This window comes from Parasteatoda tepidariorum, chromosome 8, assembly GCF_043381705.1.
Source record: "Parasteatoda tepidariorum isolate YZ-2023 chromosome 8, CAS_Ptep_4.0, whole genome shotgun sequence".
Taxonomy (NCBI): domain Eukaryota; kingdom Metazoa; phylum Arthropoda; class Arachnida; order Araneae; family Theridiidae; genus Parasteatoda; species Parasteatoda tepidariorum.
Genome location: NC_092211.1, coordinates 74,844,051 through 74,869,546, shown reverse-complemented (window position 1 = coordinate 74,869,546; position 25,496 = coordinate 74,844,051). Strand labels below are relative to the sequence as shown.

The 25,496-nt window shown below is 25.8% G+C and overlaps 2 protein-coding genes across 2 annotated transcripts in view; one reads left to right on the top strand and one right to left on the bottom strand.

The window, feature by feature from the left end:
- Window positions 1–89: 89 nt before the first annotated feature.
- Window positions 90–12,456, top strand: LOC107448613 (3'-5' ssDNA/RNA exonuclease TatD). Its single transcript, XM_016063880.3, has 6 exons — window positions 90–397; window positions 1,864–2,089; window positions 2,886–2,984; window positions 4,133–4,293; window positions 6,194–6,377; window positions 8,426–12,456. The coding sequence occupies exons 2-6, from the start codon at window positions 1,897–1,899 to the stop codon at window positions 8,746–8,748; spliced, it is 960 nt and encodes a 319-aa protein (XP_015919366.2). The 5' UTR covers window positions 90–397; window positions 1,864–1,896; the 3' UTR covers window positions 8,749–12,456.
- Window positions 12,457–16,372: 3,916 nt separating this feature from the next.
- The window catches only part of LOC107448616 (neural cell adhesion molecule 1), a 136,076-nt gene continuing 126,952 nt past the window's right edge, over window positions 16,373–25,496 (bottom strand). The window contains exons 8-9 of the mRNA XM_071184238.1: window positions 23,995–24,192; window positions 16,373–22,779 (exon numbers count right to left, since the gene is read on the bottom strand). Coding sequence (XP_071040339.1) covers window positions 22,568–22,779; window positions 23,995–24,192 — 410 coding nt within the window. The 3' untranslated portion in view covers window positions 16,373–22,567. The remainder of the gene's footprint in view (window positions 22,780–23,994; window positions 24,193–25,496) is intronic.

Here is a 25,496-nt window from a genome sequence, read left to right as displayed (position 1 = left end):
ATCGAAAGAATCATATAATTGCAGTTAAATATCACTAATGATCTTCTTATAATATTTAAATGGAAATTGATGGATTACAGTATAATGAACGGAATAAACGGAAAGAAGATTTTTCGCTTTGATTATTGCAGATTTTACGAACATAAACTTTAAAACTCAAAGGGCATTCCTTTTAATATGAACTCAATCTGAAAAATCTTAATCAAAAAACATCGCAGTCCCTTTTTTTTATTTACACTTGAAATTCCAACTAGACGATAAATAAAATTGACTTTGATAGTTAAATGGATATATCTAGATTAATTTTGCTGACTTATCGAATCATTTAAAAATTTGGCCAAATTTGATATTAATATTATATTAATTTGATATTAATTCATTGTATAAATATTTTTAGGTATTCAATATGTTTTCCTAGATTGTTTTAACTTTATTTTTATGTTTTAATTTTAGTATTTTAAATTGTACTTAATTTCCTATGTATTAATTCACACTCAATAAAAACATGAAGAATAAAAATTTATGATTTAGTAAATTAATTATGAAATCTGAACAACTGTGTAATAAGTATATTTATTAGTTCTCTACAATCACAACTGATTCATGGATACTAACAAAGAGTGCATAAAAAAGTGTGTCTAGTTTTAAAACTTTAAGAAATTCATTTCAAATAAATGATAAAAATTTTAATATTGACCTCAGAGAGTTATGGTTTTAGATAATCATAAGTCGAATCTTCTATAAACACAGACAAGCACCTTTTTTAATTACTGTAGATTATCTTAATTTTGCCTATTTATCTCTAAAATATTTACTGGTATATTATTGTAACACAAACATCTTATATATTATAAATGCCATTGAATTTTTAACGTTGACTGGGTTACAGAATCAAAGATCTTCTATTAACTGAAATTTTTAAATAATTGTAAGTTGAAACAAAGTGAGAGACAAGTAATTCCTCACCATTTTTGAATTTAAATATTTTGTAACCTTATATTTTTTGTTCTAACCAAATGATAATTTACTTCTTTGTGTGTTTTACAGATTAATTTATATTAGTTTACATCTCTATTGTTAAAATATATACATATAGCAGAATCAAAACATAAATCTTTTAAATTGTTCATTTCTTATGAAATAATTATTTTTAATTCTTTTTTTAGATTTTTTTATTAATTTCTAACCAGGATGCGTCTTCTCATCTTGTAAAATATATTAGATAATTTCATAGGACACTATGTACCCATATAACTTTTTTTCGACCTTCCATCATCTAATGTATTTAGATTATTTGGAGATGCATCATATCATAAGCAAAATTCCATTTCTGAAAACGTTCAAATTATAATTCCTTGTTTAAATTTTTGATCTGGAAAGTTTTTTTTTTTAGTGTATGATTCTAGATTCCTTTATTTATATTATATGATTTAAAATCTACAATTTAGTTTTCAAATAGATGGTTAAAATGTTTTCAATTTCATTGTAAGAATTATATTTATTTTGATATGAACAAATATGCCTCATTTGCTTAGGGTATTGTTTGAACCCCTGAAATCAACACATGACTGCAGCTTTAGCATGACTGCAACATTTTAAATTACCATTCTATTTTCATTCCTTAAAATATTTAATATTATTCCACTTACCTAATCAAAAATGCCATATTTTGTGTATTATAATATAAAACTTTCTGAAAATGTACAGAAAATAATTTTTCACTATTGCAAATATCTCTTCATTACACATAATTTTTTTTTCTGAATTTGTTATATATTTTAAAATAAAAGACACTGTTTTTTTTTCTTATCCTCATATTATTTGATCTAGTTATATTTAAATATTTTATCTTACATCTTGCAGCATATCGATTCATTTTGTCTTATAAGTCTCACCATGAGTAGTGATTCAAGTCAGGTTTTGAAAGATGATGTCAAAAGAAGTAAATTTAACACTTCTTCAGACTGTGCTGAAGCCATGCTTGAAAAAATGGATGGGGAATATTTAATAACTGACGTTTGCGCCAATTTAACAAATAAAAAATTTGCTCGGGATGTTGACAGTGTGATTCAGCGGTCTAAAAATGCTGGTAATTTTTGTGACTTTTTAAATCCTTTTATTTATCTATTACTTTTTATTCTTTTAAATTGTAAAAGTTCGAGAAAAATTACTGAAATGTATTTAATTCAAATTAATATTTGCTAGTGTGATAAACTACTTGTTTATTTACTTTATTCTCGATGGAATGACTTTTTAAATGGTCGTCTTAGACATCCATTTTTAAATGAAAGGGAGAAAAAATTAAAATACTTTGCTACAATAGTTTTCAAAATTTCTAGTTTGGAAAAATTCTTCGTCTTTCTTTCTTTCATGTGTTAAATGCATTCAAAACTTTTTTTTGTGTGAATGAGGTGCCAGAATAGGAATAGTTTGACCCTTTGATTGTTAGTCAACACTTCTTCTGTGCCTAATGAAAATAACTTTCAAACAACAACAAAAAAAATTTCTTTGTTAAATGCCAAAAGTTATGCAACTTTTTTTGTGTGAATGAAGTGCCAGAATATGAATAGTTTAACCCTCTGATTGTTAGTCTCCACTTCTTCTGTGCTTAATGAAAATAACTTTCAAACAGTTAAAATTAGTTTTTCCTTGTTAAATCCTAAAAATCCTTGTAAAAAATTTTTTTTTCAACTTTACTCTTGTTACCATCCAAATATATCTGATTAAGAAGTCTATTCTAACTAATTATAGTGTCAATTTTAGTGTGTGTGTTCGTTTTATTTTGATTTTAATATTTATACTTTTTGAATCTATTATAAATATCAAAATTATATTACTTTTTGATATTTTGTTTTTATAAATTTCTGTGGTTTTCTTTTATTTAGGAATAAAGAAAATTATTGTTTCGGGAACAAATATTGCCTCAAGTAGAGAAGCTCTGCGTTTGACTAGATTATATCCTGATTATATATATTGTGCAGCAGGTATTTTATTATTTGAAATGCTAAATTCTAATATATTAAAAAAGTGGCAATAATTGACAAAAATGAGGTACTGCACATAAGATGTTTAGTTGACTATTACCCTTTTGAAAAAAAAAGAAAACTTATGTCAATTTATATAGTATGTGTATGCTGTCAAACTATGTACATGGATTTCTTTTTTATTTATTTTTTTTTTTTTTACCAAAAAGGTAATAGGTCTACAATATGTAAGCTATAATACTTAACTAATTACCATATATAATAAGAAGTATTTTAATAGCTTTTAAATTATTTGATTGGTACAATATTTTTTTTAATAATCATTTTATCTTCTTATTCATTTATTTATTTTTGCTTTTGAAGGGTAAATTTCATGTGTGTTCTTAATTATAGTACATCATTCTATGTCATTTTATATTAGTTTTATGTATAGTAATTCATGTTGATCCTTTTGAACAATTTTTTTCATGTTGATGAAAATAATTTAAAAGCAAGAAGTATAGATGCTCCAAAATCTTACTTGAATTGAAATTTATTTAAAAAGCTTGGATCAGATCGTCAAATCCATACTATATCAAAAATAATTTATTATTTTTAATCTATTGTTTCTTGAAGTATCAACCCCAAACTCAATTCAGGATGCAACATGGTTAATTTATATTTAAAAAAAATTTTAATTAAAAAACAATTAAAGTTTTGCACACCTTATTATTTTTTTAAATAAATCCTCTAATTACTTTCGTTTTGAAATTGTTCCAGTTTTTTTTCCTTATTAAAAAAAATTTAAATGTCAAAAGCTTTTAATCTTTTGATATCTTATCACCTTTATATTTATTAGTTTTAATGTTTCTATCCCTTATTTTTTTCAAAGTTTCGTTAAACAAGTTTAAAAAACGGTTATAAATTTTTTTTTATACTTATTATGTAAATTTTATCAACCTATTTTTTGTTACAAACTGAGGTCATGTATTGACCTCCAGGTCTTCAGAGCTGCACCCCTCGTATTTAGTAAAAATCTTTGGATTCTGAAATGTGTTCTCCTGTAAATTTTCTTAGAAAATTAACTTTTCTTTTTATTTTATATATTTATCCCCATTAAAATAGCTTTTAAGCTATAAAACTAAATATTTAGATTTTTTTCTTCTTAGGAGTTCATCCTAATGAAGCAAAAAATTGGGATGAGGACTTTGAAGAAGAATTGAAAGATATTCTTTCAAATCCAGAGTGTGTGGCTATAGGACAATGTGGCTTGGACTATAGTAAAAATGTTTCTGAACAGTCAGAGCAAAAGGAAGTATTGATTAAGCAGGTACTATCTTAACTCCTCAGTATTATAGATTCAAATTTTATATTTATTAGGTTCTCACACTAATATTGGTTAAATGCAAATTAATGTCCATAGTAGTTTAATAAGTGTGTTTTAATTGTCTAAAATGCAGAGTCCAATGAGAGGGAGTGTGGATCCAAACGGAATGTTTAGAAAAGTCTTCTTAATATACAGGATACTCATCAAAGTATTTGAAAACCCACTTGACTTTCAAAGCAGCTAAAGATATATTTATAAAAGTGATGTCTAGGTGCTTTGAAGTAGCTGTGAAGCTTCAAAACTTCTTTATGCTTTGTGCATAAACATAAGGTGGCTCAAACTTTCAACTTCTATTTTGACTAAACTGCTGGGACCATATTTTCCACATTGTGTCTACCACATTATTTTGACAGTTAAGAATCTAAATCTGTTGAAAAGAGGTACGATTAATCCGACAAAGTACATTTTTGTGTCTGATATCATAACTTTATTAATATTTAGCACCAATTAGTTAGCATATTTGAGTTCCCATCTTTAAATAATTTAAACCGGTATTCAATTTAAGAAAATGTAAACATTTCAATAAAAGTTATTTATAGTGATATCTTTTTTATTTTGCACATTGTACATCACAAATTAATTATCCTGTGGTTACTAGTTTTTACTTTTTTTTTAGTCAGTTTATTAAGATTATTTCTTCAGATCGCAGTGTAGGATACTCTGAACAAAAAAATTAGCATTTAAGTTGCTCTTTTCTTAGATGTCTTCTGGGTATTTATTCTTACTAAATCATTGATCATCTTAAACCTAGTAATTCACTTATCCCACATATTTTGTAACACTGACTCCACAGTTTACCAACAACTGCTGCTAAAAATAATCTCATCTCGTAGCGCATAGCTACATTTTTACACCTAGTCACTAGCTTAAAACTATATCTGCTGATGACAAAAGTTAACAGTTTGGATAGGGACTGTAATGGACTCCTTGTGCAGTGTGCAAAATAAAATAAAAATGACCACCTTGAATTACTTTTAATCTAATGATCAGATCTTCACGTACTACTCAGTCTTAAAGGTAAGATAGGATGACCTCAAATATGCTAATTAATTAGAGCAGACAATAGACACAAAAACATACTTTCTCTGAATAAACATACCTTTTTTTTCTCGAAGGATTTGGAATTTTATCCACCAAAAATACGATTTTTTCAAAATGTGATTTCTCAGGAACTATTAGACGGATTTTGCTCAAATTTTGTACTGTGCCATTTAAAATTGCAATTTTTAAAATGATATAGAAAATTTTATTCCTTGTGATTCAAAAGTTTTATTTTGCATAAAATTTTATTGTAATTATAAACAAGTAATATGAAATAATAAACAAATTTTAGAAGTCTGTGTAAAAAAATTTCCATTTGCTTAAAAAGTTCTTGACTTATGGTGATATATGCAAAAAGTAAAATTAACATGAAGGAGCCTAAACTTTTGGAAGCTCTCCTGACCGAACGATACGAACCATATTTCTCAGATTGTGGCTTCTTCCTATATTTTGAGGATCAGAAATCTTAATCCGTCAAAAAAAAAGTTATGTTTATTCAGGAAAAGTATGTTTTTTTATTTTTTATTTTGTAACTTAAAATATTGTCTGCATTAATTAATTAGACTATTTGAAGTCACGCCCTCGAACCATTAAGATTTAGTCCTAGAACATGAAGATCAGATCATTACATCAAAATTTATTCAGTGTGTCAGTTTTTTTTTTCTACACTGCACATTTCCTTAATTTATCCTAGATTAATGGAAACGACTTATCTTGAAATTAATATAACCTTTTCTATCTTGATGGTTGCTGAATCTAAAATGTAGTTATTAATATTTATTAATGAACGTTCATTTTACAGCTGAAGCTGGCTAAGGAGTTGAAAAAGCCAATTCTTATAAGTGAGAGGGATGCTCATAATGATTTATTAGAAATACTGAAAAATAATTCTTCTAGTCTGCCAGATATTCTAATCCATTCTTTTTGTGGAAAAGTAGAAGAGTTAAAAGCCTATCTTTCCAGTGGCTGTTACATTGGTTTGACAGGTAATTTAAGATGTTTTTTATTTATCAGTAGTATAAATGTTTCCTGAAAAAATTATTATTATTTATTTATTAGTTTTTTGAATTTTTACCGAGATAATTTTTATGACTTCATGACTATTTTTTCTCATTTCCATCATAGTATTTGATAATTTAAAAGAAATGTCAATTTCCTTTTTTTCGAAGTTTTTGATTTTTATCAACATTGTATCTAGTCTAATAAGATTATTCATTTTTTTTTAAGAAGTTTCTTTTTATTACCTCCTTAAAAACAATTAAAACATAATAATTTTTTTCTGAACTAATGTTTTTATTGTTATTATTGTAACAGATTTTGTATTTTACTAAATGAAGTAATATTGAATTCATATTGTGATTAGATATTATTAAACAAATGCCAGCCATTGACTATTAAGTCATTAGGCTTCTAGCTCTCCAGTACTTCTTAATAATAAGGCACAGCAATCGCGGCTCGTCCGGAGTAACATAAAAGACAATCTGATGAAGTAGTCAGCTTGAGACAAAATGTATTGTGTATAGTATAATGTTTTGCTTTACAAAGCATTATATTGAAAAAGTTATTTTGTGTAATTTTTTAATCGTATTTAAATTGCCATTTCATGAGTTGCAGTGAAAAACTATCATTATTAACAATAATCTAACCACTAAAATAAATATTTAAAATCCTAAACATTGCAATGTAATTCATAATAGTTGCAAACATTTATATCAATTGACAAAAAAAACATACCTGGCTAATGCTTTATGAAGTGCAATTTGAACCATCTTAATATTTCAAAACAAAAGGAATTTGGAAGATAAAGAGAAGCTGGTAAATGTTGTTTGCTGGTCACTTATTCCCGAAATATAGTACTCAGTTTTGAGAACAGATTAATGAAATTTTCTTCTTAAAAATGAACACACTGCCTGCATAGGCACCTGTTTTTCAGAAATTTTTTTTGTTGTCAACATTGGTGATAGTAACTACTCTGTGCATGTTGGTAAATGTGGGATAATGATTAGAAGAGTGGGAAAAGCAAGGGTTTGGACTTAATACCTTTTAATGTTTTAATTTTTTTTTTTAATTTTAAAGTGCAGCTGCCTGGTATAAATTTACCCAGAATTCTCTACATTGATGTTAAGGAAATGCCCTGTTGTTTTTGATTATTCGTGGATTTTCATACTAACTTTGAAGTGATGCTCATGTACAAGATCTTTATTAACGTTTATTTTAGGTTTCATTGTGAATGCCCAGAAAGCTTTTTCACAAATATTTAAAGTTTTAAGACTTTTCGAATTAAAGTTAATTTTAAAGTGAGGCACAAAAACTTATGTCGGCTGGGTTCGAGATTACCATTTTTAGTTAGAGGCACGTTTTGTTTTGCATAGAGCCTGCTTGGGAATGTTAACTTCGCTGTATCCTTAAGAGGTAAATTTGTTGTACCTGAAAAGATTTTATGGGAGTGCAAAGTCAAGTGTTTGTTACATGCATTTGCTAAAGCGATGATTAAGGTTTGGTATAATTTTAAGCTATTTTGAAAAAAAGAAATAGAACTCCATAAATGAGTAACTTCAATGTGTTTATTATTGTATACTTTTTGTACAGCTAACTGCTAACAAAATTGCTGCCTGGGGGATCAATTATTTATTTACAAAAAAAAATTATGATTTAGTATTAATAAGAATGTGCACACGATGTTTGTAAAAGTAGAAATATTTTCTTAGAATGCTACATTTGGAATTTTAAACTTAGGGCTACTTAGTTTTTCTCGAACCGTCTTTCTCCCCCCCCCCTCCGGGATGCGTTTATTTGATTAACAAAACAATAATGAAGCTAAACAAATTTTAGAAGGGTCCGATTAAAAGATAAATTATTTTGTGAAGGGTCCGTTTTATGAAAAGATATTTTGTAAAGGGTCCGTTTTTAGGAAAAGATATTTTGTGAAGGGTCCCTTAATGGACCCAAACTTCTTCTGAACAGACCCCTGGCAACAGTAATATTAATGTAATTTTATTAATTTCTTATAATTTGATTGAATATATTTTTTAAGGTTCTGTTTGGAAGGACAAATCTGAGGAAGGTTTGAAGAAAATCATTGAGGATAACCTGGTGCCACTAGATCATCTCCTGATCGAAAGTGATTCACCATTTATGTATCCAAACACCAGAGCCAGTCAAATTCCTGCATCAGTCAAAGAGAAACTAACTGAAAAATCTTTGAGCTTTCTTCAAAGATATTGTACTTTTCAAAGGAATGAGCCCTGCTCTCTTCCTGTGACTATTGAAATGCTTGCTGCATTCTATAAAATTCGACCTGATGAAATGGCTCTTCAAACTACCTATAATGCCTTAAAGTTATTTGCATTGACCTAATATAGAAAACTTTTATAGATGTATATTTCTCATGTCTTACAAGCATTTGATATTTCTCTAAGATTTAAAATGTAGTGCTATAAATGTATATTTAAAATGTAGTGCTACAGGATTATTTGTAAGATCCTATAAGCTATACAAAAGATGCAGGTAATTTACGATTGCCCCATATTGAATCGATATCCGCATAGTTTCAATTCAGTTAAATTTCATTTGCTTAATAAAATTGCCCAATTTAATTACCAAATGAAAATTATGTACATAATTTATAGGACTCTAATTATGAGTATTCAAAAATGTATTGGGACTTTCTTCTTCTGATCCACTATAAAATTTTATCTTTTTACCACTTTAAATATAATGTAATAGCTCAATATTTTTATTTCTTAAGCAATATACATGTTATGATCATGGTGAATTAATGTTTAAGAAAAAAATTTTTGTTTTTAGAAATGATTTATAGTTTAAGAATTGTTGTTAGTCTTCAAATAAAACAAAATAATGATAAGTTAAGAGCGATTACCATTGTGTTTGTCTAAAAAAAATAATAATAACACTTGTTTTCTTTAGGGATATTTATTGCTAGCATATTAAGTCCAGTTTAATCTCTGTTTAACAGTGCTCTATTTAACAACCACTTTTATCTTCATGATCTTATGTTTGCAGTCTTCATAGTTGAGAAAGGATTAAATTTTTTAATGTGTTAAAAAAATCTTTTTATTTTTTCATTTCAGCTAGCCAATTTTCGTTGAATGGAAACTAGTTTTAAAAAATAGCTTAAAAATCAAAGTTTATCATTCAATAATCATGAATGCAAACCTATTAATTTCTACTATTTTTTAGGATGATTTTCCTGAGTGGTAATGAAAGGACAATTGAATTAAATTTGTGAGCAGAAATTTTTCTAGAGCTTCAGTGCATGTGTATATTTTATTTATTTATTTGTATGGTGGTAAAAATTATTTTAAATTAAATTTATAAGCAATGAAACTTTTTTTCAAATTTAATATAGAAGAAAATTTAAGAAGTTATCTAGTCCTGTTACTGTTAGAAATGTCGCTTTGAGAAAACACCATTTAGAGTTGTCTAAACCTGATTCTATTATTATTAAGCAAAATGTATTGTGATTTTTTTTTATTTATACAAATAGTTTAATGTTTAAAAAACTCAAATTGTTTTTAATTTTTCAGTGGTAATCCTAATTAATAACAAAATACTTTTTCAAAATAATTTAATTTATGATAATTATAAAATTGTTATTACCAAAGATATACAGAGTACCTGGTAAAAGTTGAATCCTTATCCTAGCTAGTTCCGAGAACCTAGTAAAATTTAGATTATCAGGGTAGGCCGTGTACCGAGAAGTTTTCGAGCACCCGGTACATCACTAATTATGAGTTTTCTTTTATTTATCTATAATATATCAAAAGCTGTGCATGCTTTACTGATATAATTTATTTCAACTAAAAAATTAGATATCTATTTTCACTCTGTATTTGTACAAGTTAGTTAAAGGTTGAGCTTGATTTTATTGTGAAAAAATTTGAGCTATGTATGACAACCAAACAAAATATTCATCTTATCAAAAACCAAACACTTCACCTTCTATTTTACAAGCTCACTACTTATAGGTAAATCTTCACATTGGCAGTTTTTCTGAATACTCTATCATAAATTCTCTAACGAAGAAGGTAGTATTTGTTTATTTTGCTATCCAAAATATAAACTTTTTGTTTAATTTCCTTTTTTTTTCATTAAATATTGAAAATAAATCAAACAGCATCATTTTTAGAGATGTTTTTTGATTTGCTCAAATTGAGAGATTATTTTTGTTTTGTAAAAGTGAAGATAAAAAATTTTATTGTGGAAAAATAAGTGTTTAACATTTGTGTTCGCACATAAGTGTTTTATACACGTAATTTTTATTATAATACATAATTTTATTATAACACATAAGTGTTTTAAATTAATATGTGCCAAAAACAATTTTGTAATTTCATTATTTTTTATTTGTAAATATGATTTTTGAATGACTTAATAAATTTTTACTAATTATTACAAACTCATTAAATTATTTGTATGAAATAATTATTGCTAATAATTTTATCTGTTTTGTGAAAATTACTTGAATATAGTTGATGTACGTAAAAAAAATTATATTAGCATGTCTAACATGATTCTGAAAATTTACAATAATTAAATTAAATATGAAAGTCAACTTTTTCACACAAAAAATTTTTGTTGCTGAAAGTATTTATGAAATATAAATTGTTATGAAACTTTATGCTCTCAATACCATATGTAAGAAGCATTTTTCTTTTGATCTTTTTTATAATACTTAAAATGTGGCCAATTAATATTCTGATTCATTAATGTTGCTCATTTTAGCAGAATATAGTCAAAGCAACAAAAACAATATTTGAATTAATATGTTTTGACATCGTGCAAAGGTAGTTTGGTACATTTTTTTAAACATTATTTCTATCAAAATGTTCAATCAAAAATTATTTTTATTGAAGGTTAAAAATTGTTATAGAGATAAAACCTAGGAAAAATTTTACTATTTGAAGTCAAAAGAATATGTCAAGTATTTTCATAAAATAGTAAAAATTGAAATAAAAGTTTCTTTAATCACTCTAGTAAAAATAGCATTATTTAGACTTGATTAAAATGGTTTATATTGTATGAAATAAATTTTAATTAAAATTAATAATACAGTGTGGTTTTGTATTAATTAAGATTTTTAGTTTTACGAAACTAATTTATTTAGTTTTTACTCAGGAAATTATGCCTGTTTCTAATATATTTATTCAATATTTCTGGGCAAAAATTAAAATAATGCATCATTAGAGGTAATATTTTTTCTATTATTTAGTATAATTACACAAATCTTGCAACAATTTTTTTTTTCCTTTTGATTTGAGCCTAAAGAACAAATCTTTTTATCTAATGTTTCACATTCATTTTTTTTCCCTTTCATTTTTAACATAAAAATAAATTATTTATGAAAAACTTAAAATGTAAGCAAGATTTTGACGCCTCTTTCTACTATCTTGAAAACTTGATATTCCTATTTAGTACAAATCTAGCGTTCATCTTCCACATTTTATGTAAAAATTGATCGAACTGATTGATATTTTTATAAAAATTTTTGAACTAATTTTCATCTCTTTGTCTGAGATGCTTTCTCGTCATTTTAATGATTAGTCAATATGAATTTTATAAACATGTGGATGATCTAATATTTTATTAACGAATTCTAAAATCTGTATTTTAAAGTTTTATATCTATTGAATATCACTAGAAATGAATATTCATTGTACAGTATATTGTTATACATTTAGCGATAAATTTGTATTAATTTTTAAAGTTGTAAATATACCTGTTACGGTCATGTATAGATAAAATTATAATACATGGTGCTATATAGTTAGTTATCTTTTTAAATTTTTAAACTCAGTTAAAACTTTGTGACTTGTAATTTTATTGAAATCATGCAACTTTTGTAAAAGTGGAGTAGATATAGTAACTATTCTTGTTAATGCTTTTTAGATTTGGTGGGGACAAAAACACTGTTGACTCTGCTACTCTGTTTAATGCTTTGAAGTAATAATTTACAAATACTCTACATTTTTATATAAATTATATAAAATGTTGATCTCTATAGATATTTATATTTTTGAGATAAATAAATATTATTATGAATTTTGTGGCTGGTCTTTTGTGTTAACAAATATATAAGGTGCAATAACATCTTAAATGATATGAGGTTGCAGAGCATTTTTTTAATACTTCATAATTTGTTTTTATGATGTGCTGAAACATATAATCAGTGGTTGATTTTTTTCAAATTAATAATGTTTACCATTATGACTAAGTATCTCAATATATTTTTATTATATTAAGTTCACAAGTTTTTGTTTTTAATGCTTGTGAAATCCATGTTTTTATTTATTTATTTTAAAACTTTTGACTTAATTCATTTTATCAAAGTAACAGTATTTTTGAAAAATCATTCACATAGTAATTTTCATTCTAGTTAATACTGTTATATGCTACAAAGATAAAGTGACCACATTTTCATTGAGACAAAGCGAGACAAATGGGATGAAATGATAATTACAATTTAATTATCTATAATTTATTGTATACATTCAGATACTTGTACAAAAATGTATTTATTATTAATTATTGATAACTATAAAAAAATATTTGTAAAAAATAATAATTTGAACATCATGATTTTTAATCAAATTAAATTTTTTATTTAAAAAAATTTATGATTTTCTTTCACGGTCATATTTTTGATCCAAGTGAATACTTTGCAATAGATTCGGATCATTTATCAAAATGTCGTGAAATATTTTACATGAATTCATGTACGTATCGTACATTCCTGTACATTCGTAAAATATAATTGTGTAAAATATAATGTAATTTGAATGGTCAAATTATATTTTACACTTAATATAGATTTTAAAGTTCAACTGCGTTTTTTCAATTGTCCATATTTTATTGATACTAGAAAAAACACATTCTGTTACTGCATTTGTTCCTGGAAGGGAGAGCGTGAATTCTACAATTTTCAAAATATTTTGATAAGGAATATTATTCTGTTTAAAATGAAGGAATAACTCCGTCCATTTTTTGTCTGTTTCCACATTTGCAGACAACCAACATTTAATTTTTTCATCTGTAACATATCTTTTTACCAATGACACCTCATCAAAAAGATCATTTTCGCAAATATTATTTTTCGGAAAATGGTTACTAATATATTTAAAAGATTTTTCCACATATTCCCATAAAATCTCCTTTTTAATGTCATTGAATGAAAATTTTGAATATCTTCGAATTAAATTATCCATTCTTCAAGATATTCCAAGCAGTTATTGTAAAAAATTTTGACATGTTTCAAAAAATCAGGTCGTTTAATAGCACCTTGTTCATCCAACCTAGTGATGTCTTTTCGAATAATTAAAGAAATGTAATCGTTATCAATTCTTTCTCGTAATTTTGTTTTTAAATTATTGATTTCATTTGACACTTCCGCAATTGAAATTTTGTCCCCTTCAATAATTTTCACAGCATTGTGAAATAATGTAGCTTGGTTGTGAATGAACTGAAGCCAAATTTGTGATGTGTCATTTTCAAAAAAGAGCTGCAATATTCTTGGACATTTATCTTGTCATAAAAAGTATGATTTTAATGGTTCGTATATTTTTAAAATATTATCTACAGCTGGTAAAAGAGGTAGCTGTCGTGTTTTGCTGTAACCAAGAATTCTTTTGTATTCGATTTCTGCGCTTTCACAAAAATCCTTCAAACTTTATACAAGCACAATATAGATATATATATAAATACGAATAAATCTTTGCAATAATATTTTCAACATCAACTGGAAGTGAGTCAGATGCTGTTTGAATAGTATTATGTAGAATGTGCGCTGCACAACCTATTCCAATAATTTTTTGGTTCAAATGTTCGTTAAATTTCGTAAAAAACGTTATTGATGCCTCTTCTAGCTTTTCCACCAAAATTTGCGTTAGTGTTATCCGGACTGTAGGCAATAATTTTATTGTTCAAATTATTCTTTTTAAAAATAGTACGAATAATCAAAAATTATTTGTGAGGTTTCCCCCGGCAATGAAACAAAATCTAATATTCTAATTTTAATTCCTGTTTCTGGATCAAAAAATCTAACAATTGTGGGAAATAATTTTAAATCTTTGTGGTTGGAAGAATCAGAATATATAGAAGAATATAAGAATCAGAATTTCTAATTTTTTCTGCAATTGTGAAAACGAATATGGTGAAAAAACATTACAAATAATTGGTTCGGTTTTTGTCTTTGCACATGCAAATTTTTTGTCGTATAATGTTTTGAACACCGTAATCACCGTTTGAACCGAGTAAATCTAACTTTGGTACATTGCCTAAATTAGTTTACTCTGCATTCATTTTATGTTTTTTTTAATGTATTTTTTATTTCTTTATATTTACCATAATACTTAATAAATAATAGGTAATATATTTTTACAGTACATTTAAAATAAGAAATGCAGATATTTTCTAAAAAGCGGGACATTTTTAAAAATCTGCGAGACGCGGGACTGTCCCGCCAAAATCGGGAGGTGTGGTCACTTTATACAAAGAGCAACTTTACATTTCACATGTACATGATTCTAATCCAGGTGTTACCAATTAACTTTGCTAAATTTTATAAAATAATAAGAGATTTGCCTAACTAATTTATGTGAAATCATTAATTTGCATGTTCAAATAATTTTAGATTAGACTGAAAATAAAACACAAAATTGCATGAGAAATTTTAAACATCAGATTTTTACAGTTAAAATTACTTCAAGTATAAGACTGGATCTGGGAGATAGTCCAATCAATCTGAATTAATAAAATTTTATTACTTAATAAAATTAATTTAACATTAAATAATTTATTTTTTACTAATTTCACTTTTAAAACAATATTTTGCACTAAAATAAAACCTGTAAAAATGTTATTATAATACCATGAATAGTATGTAACTGGAAAAAAGTGATATTCCTTAAGTTGTTTTTGGTGAATTTGCTAATGAATTTCAGTACTTAGATGCAGCTTCCAAATTTCCATGTTTTTCTTGGATAATTAACAATAATCTTAAAATTAAAAAATTGTTAAGTAAAGGAGATAAGCGTTTGTTAAAATATTCGTTTTGTTCTAGAAAACAAAAATGCCATTCTTAAATATGCACGGAATATTTATAGAAATTAGGATGTTTTAGATCTAATTTTTGACAATTATTTCATGCAAGAAAAATCGTTCGAATTTTTATTAACAAAGCATATTTCAAATATTTTAATTTTTACCAAACTGACATGCTACATGCTGGCTGACCTGGTTCCAGTCTAAAACTTCATGGATTTAGTGTGTGTTAAGGTGCAGTTGTAATAATGCTTCTACGTTGATATGATGAAATGTTATTATTTCTATGATGCAGTGAATACTTTATGTGGTTGCTTTTAGACTATTTTATAAGATCTTTCTAATTGCATCTAACTTGAAATGAATTAGTTGATATCAATGAAAACAAAGTTAAAATAACTTATATATAAAATTGTATTGTTCACTTGTTTACAGTATATTTTCTTAAACCAATGTGAAAAAATAAAAACCTAAAAATAATTCAACTTACAAACTTGGTTTAACTTATATTTGATCCAGAATGAAACTAAAACCTCTTTGATCTCGTAAAGTCATAAAAAGACTTAGTCATTAAAACTTGGTTACAGTTTTTTAACTGTATATCCAAAAAGTGCTATTTTTTTCTTGAACCACTTAGTGTCATCTCCTTTAGCTGCCGCATTTTCTCCTTTGTTTCTATTTTTTGTTGGCAACTCTTTTTTTTTATCTAATCTGCTTCGAAATTTTTAATTAGTCCCATGTTTTTTGTTATTTACATTTCATGCTCGAGTCAAAACTTTCTTCCCCTTCAGCCATAAAGTGTACACAGTTTATTTTCAACTAGCTTGAAAATGACATGGTCTAATCTCAGATGTCGTCAATATAGCCAGTAACAAATATCTTGAATAGTTATTATTGTAAAACAAATTATAAAATAAAACAATTTTAGAGATTTGAATTTTTATTCACGGAAAAAAAATTAAAAAAAAAACAATATGTAGTTTTACATTTTTGTATTTACACCAAAAGCAATTTTACAATAAATATGAAGAACATTGAAAAACAGACAAGTTAAAAGTTTGCAACATCAAAGTACATAAATTTATATCCATATTAAATGACTCAAAAGAATCTGCTATTAATTATATTTCTCTTAGCATGACTAGATGCCATTATGTGCTGTAAGTTATAACTAACTATTGAAAAATAATGTTGGAACAGTTCAAGATATAATAGAAAGTCTATCTTCAACAACACCTGTAATATACAGTCGCTTTTGTTTTTCTAAACTACTATAAAAATATTCATACAGTTCGTGAAGAATAATTTTACATTGACTTTTTGAAAAGCAATAAGCTTGATATATCGCAGTTTCAAGTTTGCATTTGAAACTAATGTAATAGCAATTAGATATAGTTTTTGTACACATCGGAGTACATATTTTATTGTTAACAGAAAGACTTTCTTGCATGAATATCGTGTGATTACTATTTCGTTTTCAAATGTATCAAATAATAGTAAAATAGATCACAAATTAAAAAGAAAGTTCTTATACAACAAATTGGAAATTATTCACCGATATAATGATGAACATTGTGTATATTAAAATATTACATTTAAGTCAAATTTTAAAACCAGTAAAAAAAAATGAATTAATTCTTTGTAGTAAATTTGATTAAGAAAATTATTTAGTAAATGGAGTAAAGTCCCTATTTTAAAACAAAAATTCTAAGAATGTAAATCTTGTAAATTAATAGAACCTTTTTCATAGAGGGTAAAAAACAGTAGCACTAAATAAATCCGGTTTTTCCATATTATAGGTTTATAAAAGCTAAGCTAACCATTTTACAAATTACAAACAATTTGTAGTTAGGATATTTGATTGGTCAAAGCCTTTTTTGCTGAAGTTTACTATAAATTGAGATCTCATAAGACCACATTGCTATGACAATCAAAGTTGTACCGTGAAAATTTTAGCTGAAATATAAAAATTAAAACTTTTTTTCCAGCTTTATACACTAATTATTTTTTTTAAATGCTTGAAGGTTCAAACTAAGCTACCTGATAAAAAGTTATGAAGATAAATATATTTTGAGCCATGGAAACGAACAATAAAGAAAAGCCAAAATTAATATTTAGGCTACTGACTGATGTGTGGTAAGCTGTATGAAAACATGCCTGCATTAAACAAGTTATTACCATAACACACTCAGCCAGTGAATAACCTGATTACGAAGTATTTTGCCTATTTAATTTTAACATTTAACTAAAATACTGCTTTGGAAAATGCTACCATCTATAGTGTTTTATATAGGGGTAGTTAACACTACACAACATCACAGATATAATACCATTATATTAGGGTTAGAAGCTGCCTTGAATCGCATAGCAAATTTTGTTAAAACTTAAGTTTAAAATATTTTACAAACGTAAACAAATTTATTTTTATGCGTGTGTGATTATAAAATATGAAGATGTTGACTTAAATTAGGTTTTTTTTTGTTTCATTTTTCAGATTTAAAAATGCTATTTCGCTGTAAATTATTGATAATAGTCATTAATAAAAAACTAAAATGTGTTTAGCTTTAAATATAAAAACGAAATAAATATTTTTCTTTAATATATGTGTTTCTACAACAATGAGCGGACACACTAAAATATTTTGCTAATAGAAGGTAAATGAAGATATCTTTAAAAAATGTGTCTGGTCACCATTTATTGAGAGAAAAAAAATTAATATTTTTTCCTAGTGATTAGATTAAAGTAAGGGTATTTGAAAAAACTATAAATTTAAAAAAGTGTTAAAATAAATATCACAAATATACTTCTTATCTTAACAATGAATGTAACCATTCGTCATTCTTCACAAAAATTATTCGAGTTGGAAAGCTAATCACAAAGATTCTAAAACAGGGATACTTCACATAAAATTCTAACTAGGGAAGCTGAAGAATAAATCTGGGTGATATATTGTGAAATATCGGCGTTAAGTATCGCGATAGCGATATTTTATAAAATATTTCCCTGATATATCATGACTACTTTCTCTTAAAATAATTTTTTTTCAATGCCCATTCATATATTGACGTTCATCATACATACATCAGAAAGACAGATTGTACAGAGAAAATAAGGACATTCATGCCTCTGACTGGGATTCGAAGTCAGGACCTTTCTAACATGAGGTTTCCGCCATACAGGTCGGTCGGCCTCTCTTGAAATATCATCGATAACAATTTCATTGCGATCATCACCGAAAGCGAAAAATATTGAATATGGTATCGATATGAAATAATGACGTTTTATTTGGGTAATGAAAAAAGTCGAATAATGTTAAAATAATTATAATTAGTTAAATTTTAAAAAAATCAGCATATTATTAAGTTCTATAAAAACGATAATTTAATATTGTGAAAACCGTCTCGCCTGATTATTATCAAAGATTATATCATAAATATCGAAAACAACAACATCAAGAATATTGCTGACAAGGATAATTATAATACGATATTTTTAAGAGTGCCGATAATTTTCGTTTGGGAACTGGAAATATTGACCAATGTAAAAATAATTAAAATTAGAAAATGTCATGAAATATCAATGTATCGCAACATTAAAAATATGATATAGCCCAGTACTAGTTAGTAGCAGTTACGATGAATAAAATACAATGTTATGATTTTGATTTATAAACCAAAAGCTTTAATGCGTACAATGATAACTGTTGTGAAAAAGTATACTATTCAGTTTGAAAACGTGCTGTGCTTCATGTATGAGAAAAAATTACATTTTCCTCTAAACTCACACAACTAATAAACATATTGGTAAAAAAGTTGAAAAAAATTATAAAACAATTATGTGTAACAATACAAATAAAACAAAAATTGGAACATAAACATAATAGACATTATACAAATGGAAATGAAAGCAATACAAATATGAAATAATATTTACATTACATTTATAATACAAAAGAAATATTTGAGAATTCTTAAAATGTACATTTGCAAAAATATTTTCTACACAGTGTAGTTGCAATTAATTAAAGAATAAATAATAATGTTATATTTGGGCATACTAAATTTTCTAAAGCAAAATAATATATTTTAACTTATATAAATGTTTAAAAAACAGATTTAAAAATGAATTTTATAACTTTCACACTTCTTGTATCATTAAGAACCGAAAATTTGAGCTTTCTTAAAAATTATGGATTAAAATGTAATAAAAGAATTTGCTTTAAGCACTAAGGACTCTTGGCAGTGTTGATAAATGTTGTTTAACAAAACTGTTGTTTAAGGATTACTGTTAAATCATAAATTACATTTGTTCAACTGCAAAATAAAATTAATTGGTTATTTATTAGTTATAAATGAAAACAACTATTCATGCCATACCTGCCAACTATTCATTTGCTATATATTATCATAATAATCTGTTAATAATATACCTCAAATCAATTGCTTTAAATTAAAATTAGTAAAAATTTGGTTAAGTTACATTTCCTTAGTTTACTCATACCTCATTTCAGTCAAAAATGTAATCTGTAACCTGACCAGTTAATATGTATCTGAGAAAACACTGCATATTTTCATGGTTTGCTCACTTTTCATTTCAGGCAAAAGTAGTTCAGTTAATCTGTAATCTGACAGTAACCTATATAACACCATATATATCCTCCTGTTTTGCTCTCTCTTTATTTCAGTCAAAAGTGGTTCAGTTAATCTCTAACCTGACAGTAATCTCTCCTCATTTCAGTCTAAAGTAGTTCAGTTAATCTGTGATCTGAGATAATAAAATATTTTCATGGCTTGCTCATATCTCATTTCTGTCAAAAGTGATTCAGTTACTCTCTACCTTGAAGGTTTTTTGTTCTGTTACCTTTCCTCAGGGCCTGATTAGGACATAAAGATATAAAACTTTGGCCTAGGACTATACTCAATACAGTCCAAAAGTATATAAGAAAAAACATGCTAATAAAGTATCATAAAAAAAAACGCACACTGTAAAAAATGTATGTTACCTACTATCCCACTTTCATACGATGTTGTATTTTTCTTGCTAAATTTAAAGATATTGTCTCCATTAAAGAGATTTGGTATCAATTAGAATGATTTGACATTCACTATATTATCAATTATAGAAATTACCATGTTTTATGGCAAGCATAATGCATGTTGTATATTTTCAGAGTTACAAAATCACAACAAAAAATATTTCAAAATTTTCTGAAACTTATTTTATAAAAATATCTTTAATTAACTGAACTTCGTAAATTTTTGTTAAAAATATGAGGTACAAAAAGTAAGAAAATTTAGCCAAGTTGGCAGGTATGTTTTAGATGATAAAATGGTCCTTAGCCATAATTTTTGGCTCTTAAAATGTAAAGAGTTTTACTTTAGAGTTATCTTTTAAGTCATATTAGAAGCACAATGCTTTAAAGACATGCAATATAGCGTATCTGCACATGCTAATTACAGAAAAGAGATATTCATTCTTTAAAGTTATTTCAAAGTCATTATTTTTCTAAAAGTTAACTAATCTAATATAGAGGGAAACTTTTCAAAATACTGTATATCTCATATCTTTACCTATGAAATATCTGGGGCTTTTGTAAATATATTTACATTATCTTGATTTATTTTAAAATAAAATAATAATAGTTAGTTACATACTGTTTTCCTTCTGTAGGCAAACTAAATTGGGTAAATTAAATACCCAAAAAAGAAATGGAATGTTATGAAAATGCCTAAATTCACAATTCCTTCTGTAAAATTTTATCAATCATTTAATAAATTAGTCATTACTATAGTGAAAAAATTTTAATATTTGGATTATATACAAAATTAATAATTTTTAAAAGTTGTAGATGTAAGTGTGTATTAATTCCGAAAATAATAATATATATAGTTTAGAAACTTTTTTTAAATGCATCTGCTTTAAAGTTTAATAGTAAAAATAAATTAATTTAGGTGTTATAAAATTTTATTTATACTTCAAAATTTGATAAAAAGATTTATTTTAATAATAGCAAAATACAATTATTATTTTTAGAACTAAATCGCTTAAAACAATAAGAACTAGAAATAGTGTGTGGAATATGAAGATTTAAACCAGATTTAATTTTGATACAATGTGATTTTATATGTTAATTTTATCCAAGGATGCCAACTTTCGGAAATACTTGAGTTTAGAATTAAAGAACTTTAGTACAAATTTACAGAGCATAATATCTTTCAAAATGACATCAGTTCAAAACAGTAATACTATCCAATCTGATATACAGAATTTCAAAATAAAGTTAGGTAAAATATATATATATACTTCTTGGTTTTTCTAATCATTGCAATATATTTCTGAAGAATGAAAAATCAAAGAAATATTATCTAAAACTGCTTTCAATATTTGGAGCTTAAACACTTTTTCTATTGAGATCAAACAACAAATAAAATAAAAATTTTATAATAAATTATATTTTTGTTAGAATATGCCATGATGCTAATGATTTGGTCAGAAAAATTTTCCATTTTATTAATTATTATTGTCCAAAGATGGTTTTAAACTCTTAAACAGTGAGAACTTTTTTTCCTTTATAGTTACTATTAAAATTAATATTAAGTATATTGCTTGAATGCATCATATAACTAAACATAGCCTTCGTTACTTTTAAGAGCACTTACTCAAATTTTATCAGGTGTCCATACAATTGATCAGTATTCATCGCAAAAGGTTTATTATTCATACAAGCCGAAGTCCCAACGCAAGCTGAAACATCAAAATGAAAAAAAATTCTCTATAACAGTAGGTCAAAATAATTTCAATCATTTAAAAAGTTATAAAATTAGAGAGATTAAATTGTAACTTCGAAACATTCTTTGTGTTTGTATGTTTAAATCCATACTCATTGGCATCCTTGTTAGTCCACAATATGCATGTGGTTTTTTTACCAGTACATCGCATAAAATCATATAAACTAAAAAATTTAACAAACTTTACATTTCAAAATTACTAAAGATTAAATTGAGCAGAAATGAATAAATTTTAACTCCACTCCAGTCTTCGGGATCTTCAGCTTTTATAAATGTCTTGAATTATTCTTTTCTTTTTAAATCTTGAATTTAAATTCTTATGCCCCTTATTAAAGCGAAGAGTTAATAAGTATTGAAATCAAGAGCAGTCCTACAGATGAGAGGGCGCCACTGGCACTTGAGATAACAGAAGCTGTCTGTAGAGAATGTGTCATGTATGTCACATCTTCAGAGTAATTTCCATACCCAGCGGCATTGTGTGCAGCTGCACGAAGAACATATTCAGCATTGTAACTCATGTTTTTCAGTTCATACTGTTCACCTATAAAGTAAAAAATATTAATAAATTTAAGTTTTCAGCATTTTAAAACAACAATTTTGTTAACATTTGTCAATATTTTGTGTTTATAGAAATAGAAAGACATTTGCTATAATGAAATAGAATCTCATGACATTTTCAAAAAATAAAAATAAATGAATAATATTACATTATAAGATAGTATTAATTTATTATTAAGTTACATTAAATATATATGAATTATTATTGCATTATTTATTAGAATAAATGAAATGAATATTAGAATAAAGTTGAAATAAAAAAAATTCCTTGATATTAAAATTTTCATAAAGTGGAAGAAAAAAAATTTAATATTTAGAGATGATGGTGTAAAAAATAATTTTGTTTAGGGAAATTTGATGTGTCCTCAAAATTTATATGAATGAAAATTTTGCTATATTACTATGAGGTATCTATTTCAAATCTGTGTCTTACAGTTCATAAAAAAAATTTAAAAAAAATTTTAAAAAATAATATTTTGCATTTTTAGATAAGAATATTCTAAAATCAAATGAGTAATAAGGAAAGTAACTGAAAGCTTCAAAATTATATAACATTCATTTTTCGAAATAAATAAATATAAGTAAATTAATAAAAATAGATTGCAATAGATGATCTTTACAATGCTAACCTTGAAAAATGAAGTTGTGCATTACACATAATTTTGTGTTATATATACCATTTCACTTATCATTAAACTTGGCAATATATGTGGAACACATCAATATTAATACATTAAAATAATTTTTAAATACAAATACTTAAAAAAAAAAACATCCTGCACTAAAGTAATTATTTTTTATGGGGAAAAAATTGAAGTAAGTTATTAAAAATATAATCCAACACACTTGTTAATTTTGGTTTGCATTACAGATAGTAAAGTATATAGAATTGTGTTACATAGCAAACACTATTTATTACTAGTTTATTATTTAGAAGCAAAAGACATTGATCACCACAAGATTAAAAGTAAATGCATTATTGATGTATTCCCAGTAAAATTTTGAAATACAGCTTGATTTTAGTAATATACTGAAATGTTTTTTTTTCTTCCTATAATTAGTTAAAATCTATGTAACTTAAGTTTGATTTTATTTGAAGTAGGCAAAAAATGTAATTTCACTTAGAAATAAGAAAATGAAAGACTGTTTTGAAAATATTTTAACATTTGGCAGAAGAGCTAAAAAGAAACATTTTTACCAATCATATATTCTTGAATGTTGGCAACATCCCAGGTCTCAGAAGCTAACCTATATTCTACTTTATATCTGGTTACTTCTAGATATTCGCCCATATCTTCCATGGAAGTTGGCTTTCCATCTTCTTTCATTGTAATACTCAATTTCACAATGTTTTGGTCTTGTCCTACGACATCTAATGAAGGGACTCCAGGGGTTTCTACAAATGAAAAGTTAATATAAATTCTGACAGATAAATAAGTCAGTAGAAAAGTTAATATGAATTCTGACAGAAAAATAAGTGAGTAGAAAAGTCAATATGAATTCTGATAGATAAATAAGTGGGTAGAAAAATTAATATGAATTCTGACAAATAAATAAGTGAGTAGAAAAGTTAATATGAATTCTGACAGATAAATAAGTGAGTAGAAAAGTTAGTTACACTTTAAATGTCTTAGCTTATAAATATTATCAATCCTCTGAATTTTTTACCCGTTTTTGCATCTTTTCCATAGCTTGTTTTTAACAAAACAAATATAATTTTTCCAATATTATTCTACAGAATCTAATTGTGTAAAGAAGAAAATTCTGCAAAATCTTAACACTAGGAGTGTTGAGTAATTGAACAGTATAAATCTGTTATGACAGCAATTCACAGTAGAACACAATATTGTTATTATAGTGAGCTTATCTTTATAAACAAATATCCATATTCAATGTTAGTTAAATCAGCAAAAAAATAAATAAAAGATGCAATGGACGCATTAATTTCTTTCTCATTTATTTTGAAAGACTATTTTTGCTTTAAAATACTTATCTAAATCAGAATGTTTTTGTTAAAAGATTATAATCTGACAGGAAATTTTTACAAGGTGCAAGAAGAAGAAAAAAATGAAATGAAGTACAGCAACTTTTAATGCTCAAAAACAATGATATTGATTTCAACAGTAAGTTTGAAGAAAAGAGTAGATAGGTGGTCAACAAAAGATGCAGACAGGATCAATAAAAATAGCAGACGAATTTTCTTTTGAAGGAAGAAGATAACTTAGTTGGTGGTCACCCACACATAGCTTTATAAACACAAAGGTAAAATGTTTTTCCCTTTTCCCTATTGACAAGGTTGACTAAAATGCTTTCCAACTATAAGAAAAATTACAATTTTATTGGTATAATAGCTTTTGTGGTGTCTTAGAAACAATGCAACATTAAGTTGTGATAATAATAATTTTTTGGCGTTCTTTCTATATAATTGATTGTATTATTGTGTTACGCTTTTTAACAAAGAAATAGAAGTTAAAAATAATTCTCTTTGGTTAATTTAAAAATGCATAAAAAAATTTTAAAAAAAAAAAAAGCTTAATTAGTGAATTTAAATTGTCTTACTAAATTCCTTTTTGAAAATCGGAAAACTATTTCTACAGAAAAAAAAATTTCAACCATACTTTCATAAAATTTATTTTATGACTCACTTAAACTTGCAGGTTCTTTTTCAAAATTTCATAATGTGAAATGATTTTCACACTA

What these genes read in the sequence shown, in the direction of transcription:
- LOC107448613 (XM_016063880.3), top strand. Translation starts at nt 1,897, where the DNA reads ATGAGTAGTGATTCAAGTCAGGTTTTGAAAGATGATGTCAAAAGAAGT. An exon ending in TCAGCGGTCTAAAAATGCTG is followed by an intron (nt 2,090 to 2,885) that starts GTAATTTTTGTG and finishes TCTTTTATTTAG; the next exon opens with GAATAAAGAAAATTATTGTT. An exon ending in TTATATATATTGTGCAGCAG is followed by an intron (nt 2,985 to 4,132) that starts GTATTTTATTAT and finishes TTTTCTTCTTAG; the next exon opens with GAGTTCATCCTAATGAAGCA.